Consider the following 7500-nt stretch of genomic DNA (forward strand, 5'->3'; position numbering starts at 1 on the left):
CCTGCTTCCCGGGTTGTTCTTGACTTCACATCAGTGTGTTGTGGCTATGGGCTTCTTTTTCTTCTTCTTCTTTTTCTTCTTCTGCTTCTTCTTCTAATTGTGTTCTCTCTCTCTCTCTCTCTCTCTCTCTCTCTCTCTCTCTCTCTCTCTCTCTCTCTCTCTCTCTCTATTTATCTATCTATCTATCTATCTATCTCTCTCGCTTTCTCTCTCTCTCTCTCGGTCTATCTATCTATATATCTATCTCTCTCTTTCACACTCATTCACACACACACACACACACACACACACACACATATTATACATTTTATATAGATGCAAAGTCTATTTATAGATAGTATGCGCTTGGCTAAGAAACGCACAGCATTGCCAACCGAGCATAAAATGGACCAACACACAAAACTATCTGTAACCTTGCACTTTTATAGTCTGGTTAATACAGTTTATTAAGAATTAGTCATAAACGCGGACGACACATAGCAATAGAAGATACCTTAGTGACGTCAACTCCGGTCTATCTATAAATGAAAAAGAACATCACACTATATTCTTGACACATCAATTATGATAGCGTAGATCCATAAATAGTAAGAATGAATAATTAATGTGTGTGTGTGTGTGTGTGTGCCTGTGTGTATGCGTGTGTGTATGTATGTTTGCGTGTTTGATGTGTGCGTGTTTCATGTGTGTGTGTGTAAGTGTGTAAGTTTGTAAAAAGTTACGTTGTCTACAAAGTGGTTTATTTCATTTTCGTGGCACACGAATCATAATACAAATGATACACTCGTAGTTAAAATTAATTATAGATAGTATGCGCTTGGCTAAGAGGCTCATAACATTGCCATCCGGAAGTATAACGAACCAATACACACAACTGTGTGTAAACATGACCGTTTATAGTCTGGATATTACAGTATAGTGAGAATTACTCATAAACGCGGATGGCAAAAACAATAACAAAGACCTGAGTGACGTCAACTTCGAACTATCTATAGAGGGAAGGAAAGTGACGCCACTTTGTTATTCTTTACAGCCAGCCATTTTTATGAGTAGTTCTCACTAAATTGTATAGGTAGAACGAATTTGACGTCACCCAGGTCTTTGTTATATTCTTTTGCCATCCATTTTATGAGTAATTATCACTAAGCTCTATTAACGAGACTATAGATAGTATGCGCTTGGCTAAAAAGATCACAACATTGCCATCCGGACGTATAACAGACCAACTCAGAAAACTTTGTGTAACCATGAACTGTTATAGTCTGGATAATACATTTAAGTGAGAATTACTCATAAATGTGGATGGCAAAAACAATAACAAAGGCCTGAGTGACGTCAATTTCATTCAATCTATAGAGATAGTGTGCGCTTGGCGAAGAAGCTGACAACATTGCCATCTGAAAATATAACGAACCAACACACAAAACTGTGTGTGACTTTGAATGTTTATTACTTACTTACTTATGCCCGTCACTCCTATTTGAGCATAGGCCTTCGACAACAGTCCTCCATCTTCCTCTGTCCTGGGCCATCTTCTCCAACTCTCCCGAGGTGTGTCCCATCCTCTTCATGTCCGCCTCCATGTCTCGCCGCCAGGTGTTTCTAGGCCGCCCTCTCTTCCGTTTTCCCTGGGGGTTCCATCTCAGCGCCTGCCTAGCGGTGTTATTGGTTGGCTTCCTTAGGGTGTGCCCAATCCATCTCCATTGGCGGCGTCTGATTTTGTCTTCTGCTGGCATTTGAGATGTTTTCTGCCACATGTCTGCGTTGTTGATCCTGTCTGGCCAGTGAATCTTGAGGATCCTTCTGAGGCAGCTATTGATGAAGGTCTGTACTTTTCCAGTGGTGGTCTTCGTGGTCCTCCAGGTCTCCGCTCCATACAAAAGGACTGACTTGACATTTGAATTGAAGAGTCTTATTTTGGTTCGGGTTGACACCACCTTGGAGCTCCAGATGTTTTAAAGCTGCAAGTATGCTACCATCGCCTTGCCAATTCTTGCCTTTACGTCTGCATCTGTGCCACCCTGTTTATCTAAAATGCTGCCTAAATACGTGAAGTGGTCAACCTCATCCAGTTCGCTCTCGTGCAGTTTGATTGGCTCTTTACTATTGGTGTTTGTTTTGAGGACCTTTGTTTTACCCTCATGGGCCCTGAGTCCGATTTGTGATGACTCTGCTGTTATCTCTGTTGTCTTGTTCAGCATTTGTTGGTGATTGTGGGGCAGCAAGGCCAAGTCATCTGCAAAGTCCAAATCGTCGAGCTGGTCGAACAATGTCCACCGAATCCCATTTCTCCTACCTGCCACTGCTGACCTCATTGTCCAGTCAATCGCCAAAAGAAAGAGAAAGGGTGACAAAAGACATCCCTGTCTGACTCCAGTCTTCACCTTGAAGCTATCTATCAGTTGTCCCCCATGGATTACTCGACAGGTCACTCCCTCGTAGGAACTTTGGATCAGGCTGACTATTTTTGTTGGAACCCCTTAGTGGCGGAGTATTTTCTATAATGTTTCCCGGTCCACGCTGTCAAACGCTTTTTCATAATCAACAAAGTTGATGTACAACGGCGAATTCCACTCCAAGGATTGCTCAACTATGATGCGTAGGGTTGCAATTTGGTCGACACATGATCTATTCCTGCGGAAGCCAGCCTGTTGGTCGCGAAGGAGGGGTCAACAGCACTTTTAATTCTCTCCAAGATTATTCTATTAAAGACTTTTCCTGGCACTGACAGAAGCGTTATTCCTCGGTAGTTGTTGCAATTGCTGAGGTCGCCTTTCTTAGGCAGTTTGACGAGGTACCCTTCCTTTCACTCTGTTGGTACTTCTTCCTCCTCCCAGATCTTCTTGAAGAGAGGATAAAACATTTCTATGGTCGTTTTTAAGTCCGTCTTTAAATCTTCTGCGAGAATGTTGTCTGGCCCAGCTGCCTTGCCATTCTTCAATAGTTTGATGGCGTTCCTGATCTTCTCTTTAGTCGGGTGTCTACATTTGATGTCAAGGTCTGTATCAGCTTGGTTGATATTTGGGGCGTTCGACGGAGCTGGTCTGTTCAGAAGCTCTTCAAAGTGAAGAACCAATCTATTTAGTTGCTGTTCCTTTCCCAGGATGGTGTTTCCTTCTTTGTCTTTGACTGGTCGCTCGGGACTGTTGCTTTTCCCCGACAGTTTCTTTGATATGTCATACAGCTGTTTAATGTTGTTGCTGGCTGCTGCCTTCTCTGCTTCTTCCGCCAGGCTGTCAATGTATTCGCGCTTATCTGTTCTTGCACTCCTCTTAACTTCTCTGTTGGCTTCTGTAAAGTCTTTCTGTGCCTTTGCCTTTGTGGCTCTTGTCCGGCAATTGTTTATGACTGCCTTCCTTTGCTTCCTTGTCTGGATCTTTTGCAGTGTTTCTGCTGAAATCCATTCCTTATGGTGGTGTCTCATCGGCCCAAGCACTTCCTGACAGGTTGTCTTGTGTCCTTCTTTCACTTTCTGCCAATCATCTTCCACACTGTTCTCTTCCAGAAACTGATATTTTAATACTTTATACATATTGGTGAGAGTCAGGCTGAATTTTCCTCGGGTATCTGGATCTTTCAACAAATTGACATTGTACTTCTCTCTTTTCGTTGCTTCCATCCAATTTCTCTTCAGTTTTAATTTCAGCCTTGCTACAACCAGGTGGTGGTCCGATGCAACGTCTGCTCCTCTTTTCACCCGTACATCCATCAGGGACCTTCTGAATTTCTTAGCTATGCAGATGTGGTCAATCTGGTTTTCGGTAACAAGGTCGGGTGATACCCATGTAGCCTTATGTATTCTTCTGCGGGGGAAATGCTACCTCCAATGATCAGGTTATTCATAGCACAGAAGTCTGCAAATTTCTCCCCATTCTCTTTCATTACTCCCAGTCCATGTTTTCCCATCACTTCCTCGAACCCTGTATTATCTGTTCCTATCTTTGCGTTTATGTCACCCATGAGAATGTTCACATCTTTCTCTGGATACTTGGCCAGGATATTCTGCAATCTGTTGTAAAACCTGTCTTTTACCTCTTCGTCATGTTCATTTGTTGGTGCATAACACTGTATTATATTCATTGTGATCTTCTTCACTTTTGTTCTGAAGGAAGCTCCGATAATTCGCGGTCCGTGTGCTTCCCATCCTATCAGGGCCTGCTGTGCAGATTTTGACAGCATGAGTGCCACACCTTCTGTGTGTGGAGCGTTCTCTTCTTCGTGCCCGGAATACAGTAAGAGCTCTCCTGTGATCAGTTTTTTTCTGCCCTGATTGGGTCCAACGGGTCTCACTGATTCCAAGCAGTGTGAGGTTGCAGTTTTTCATTTCTACTGCTACTTGGTTGGTTATTTCCGTCTCATACATGGTCCTCACATTCCATGTTCCGACGTTTATGGTTCTGGTCTTGGCTTTCACTGCAAAGCGTCATGTGTCGCAAAGACCCTTCCTCTCCTAGAACAGTAGTAATTGGGTTTTCTTTCGTCGACGTTTCTGTAGCGGATAGTATTTTCCAGGGTGGAGTTGCTGGCCCTACGCCTAACCCTCCTCCTTTCTCATCCGGGCTTGGGACCGGCAATGGCGGAGTTTTGAATGTTTATTAGTCTTGTTAATACAGTTTAGTGAGAATTACTCATAAACGTGTATGGCAAGAACTATAATAAATACCTGAGTGACGTCAATTTCATTCTATCTATAAACGTTAAAGGTTACACAATAAGTTTATGTGTTGGTCCGTTATATTTCCCGATAACAGTATTGTGAGTGTCTTATCTAAGGGCACAGTAGCTATTAATCAGACTAAACGTTAAAGGTTACACTAGCATTGTGTATTATAAGTATAACCAAAGAGCGTGTAGGTAACGATTGTTATGTTACCAAGAGCTCTCACTTCCCGCTTTTGGTGAAGCCAAGCATCTTCCGTCTTCTACTCGTATTTTCTTTATTGTATCAGTAAGCCTAGCGCGCATGATACACACGGAGCACACCCACCTCGCTGTCTCGCCTGGCACGCGACAATAGCATTGCGGTTACGAGAAGTGAGAGCTCTTGGTAACTACGTTACCCTACACACTCTTTGGTATAACGGACTGGCGGATGTTATGAGTGCATCATAATGCAGCAGGGTGTTCTTACTTTCCACGACATATCAATTATACTATTTAATAGCACAGATAAGAAAGAACAGTTGAAAATAGCTTGATTCAAAGATAAACAGCAGATGTCTCCTTCCTCAACAAAGATCACTATCACTTTGAACTGTCAAGATGGCTGGTTTGATACCCTTCACCATTGTCACTTTCTTCATTCTTATTCTGGGTAAGTAAAAAATATTAATTAGATTCATTCTTTTAAAAATCTCGTGTGCAATTCCATATAGATCGAATGAAGTTGACGTCACTCGGGTATTTATTATTGTTTTTGCCCTCCGCGTTTATGAGTAATTCTCACTGGACTGTATTTACGAGATCAAAAAACGTTTAAGGTTACACACAGTTTTGTGTGTTGGTCAGTTATACTTCAACGTGGCAATGTTATGAGCGTCTAAGCCAAGCACATACTGTCACAGTAAAGATTGTTCACAATTATCTTATTAAATTTTATTTTATTAAGAACTGAATTCATCTCACTCCAGTTATATTTCGGTAGGCTTAGATAAACTTTACCTTCTAATATTAGATCGTCTTTCCTTTTATAGCCTTCCCTCGAATTAATTTCTAATTAGTGAATACTTTTCGTTCTACATTCTGTCACGTAGCCACTTATTATAAAAGCTGATAGGTCTAACATTTGACACTCACTTTCTCTCCACAATCTATGCCGGACGGCCAGTCACTCTATTCCTATATATATATTGTAAGATTTTTATCTTTTGGGACTTTGTAGATATTATATCTACACCATTAAGACGCCGGAGCTTTTAACTTTGATTGTATAATCTTCAAGGGTCAAACCCAAGCCCGCTGTACTACACTATAACCTCTTACCAATTGCCTGGAAGTGGAATTTTACGAGTCCAATCCTGTTATCAGAGGAATAGATCATCCAAGCCCATCAACTGCCTGGAAACGTAAACTTACGAACCTGAGATATTATCATAAGTTACGTAAAATATTCATATCTCTATTTGTAACTGCCACGATCACTGTTTATCTCTTTTAATTAAATTTCATCATTATTTTTATTTCATTGTAAACAAATCGTTAATTGTTTTTCATTTATAGTAACTAGTAAATTCTGGGGCCTCATTCTACATATATCTTTATGCATAGTCGAGTAGCTCTTTACTCACTTGAGACCATGACACATACTATCTATACAGCGCCCTTTGTTAGACAGTTTTTGACCTTTATTGGATTTTTGGACCGAGGGATTAGCCCGACCTAAAGTAAATGGAGCTTTTATATAGCTCAATATCCACTAAACGCGCTAAAAGCGCTTTACAAGATCCCTGACCAACACTAATACGTAACATATAGAACGAGACATGGCACCTGCTAGGCGATATTACTTTTTTTTCAGACGAAGACAACACTGTTAACAGCCAGGTACAGTGAGAGAGAATGTGAGTAAAGAGCATTTGCCAAGGACTTAACTATGCCCGAGCGAGGCTCGAACCCGGGGACCTTCCGATTCAAAAGCGAGTATCATACCACTAGGACCACATAGCCGCGCCTACTTGGGAGGACTAACATCGAGGTTAGGAAATATTCCATATTGGTCCAAAACTGTATTATAACAGTCCAGTTGTACAATGTCCTATTTATTTTTAAAAAATCAATATTGGTCAAAAACTGCATATCACACCCAAGTTGTACACTTTCCTATAAAATCATCGCTAAAGTCAGTAAATATGAACATATATGAGAAAAGTTTATTTTATTTTCACAGCGACTGTTAGTGATTAATTCTCACTGAATGATATCAATCAGAATATTAACCTTTGTGTTTATCACAGATCCAAAGAGATAGTGAAAATGTAATTATAGAGGGAACAAAATTGACGCCACTTTGTTATTTCTTTTAGCCAGCCATTTTTATGAGTAGTTCTCGCTAAATTGTATAGTTAGAACGAAATTGACGTCACTCAGCTCTTTGTTTTTGTTTTTAACCAACCATTTTAATGAATTATTCTCACTAAATTATATCAATTGGATTCAATAGTCTGATGTCACGTCGCCCATTCACGGCGGTCATAGTGTTTCTAAACAAAGAAAATCGATACTTTTTATTCTTCATGCTGGCTAGAATTTTTCATGTGTCTTGTGATCAGAATGTGTACGTCAAAACATGATCAGATTTATAATGTGGTTTTTTCCTCTGGATACGCTTTTATGCTCGTCGGAGAAATATTTCATGAGGGCGTCCGCCATTGTCCCGATAGTTTAGAGCCGGTTACTAAGTTATCATGCGTCATTACGAGGGATGTGACGTCATGACTGCTGAAGCGCATTTGACTCTGAATGTTTAAGCTTACACATAGTTTTGCCAGATTCGTGCAGCAG

General features: G+C 40.9%; 1 protein-coding gene and 1 pseudogene across 1 annotated transcript in view; one reads left to right on the forward strand and one right to left on the reverse strand.

The window, feature by feature from the left end:
• Positions 1 to 1457: 1457 nt before the first annotated feature.
• On the reverse strand, positions 1458 to 4555 carry LOC144955990 (uncharacterized; annotated as a pseudogene).
• Positions 4556 to 5159: 604 nt separating this feature from the next.
• The window catches only part of LOC144955991 (uncharacterized), a 6167-nt gene continuing 3826 nt past the window's right edge, over positions 5160 to 7500 (forward strand). The window contains exon 1 of the mRNA XM_078886255.1: positions 5160 to 5314. Within this exon, the coding sequence (XP_078742381.1) occupies positions 5263 to 5314 (52 nt within the window). The 5' untranslated portion in view covers positions 5160 to 5262. The remainder of the gene's footprint in view (positions 5315 to 7500) is intronic.

Source organism: Berghia stephanieae, chromosome 10, assembly GCF_034508935.2.
Source record: "Berghia stephanieae isolate SIO BIC M18660-M18661 chromosome 10, UCSD_Bste_1.3, whole genome shotgun sequence".
Taxonomy (NCBI): Eukaryota; Metazoa; Mollusca; class Gastropoda; order Nudibranchia; family Aeolidiidae; genus Berghia; species Berghia stephanieae.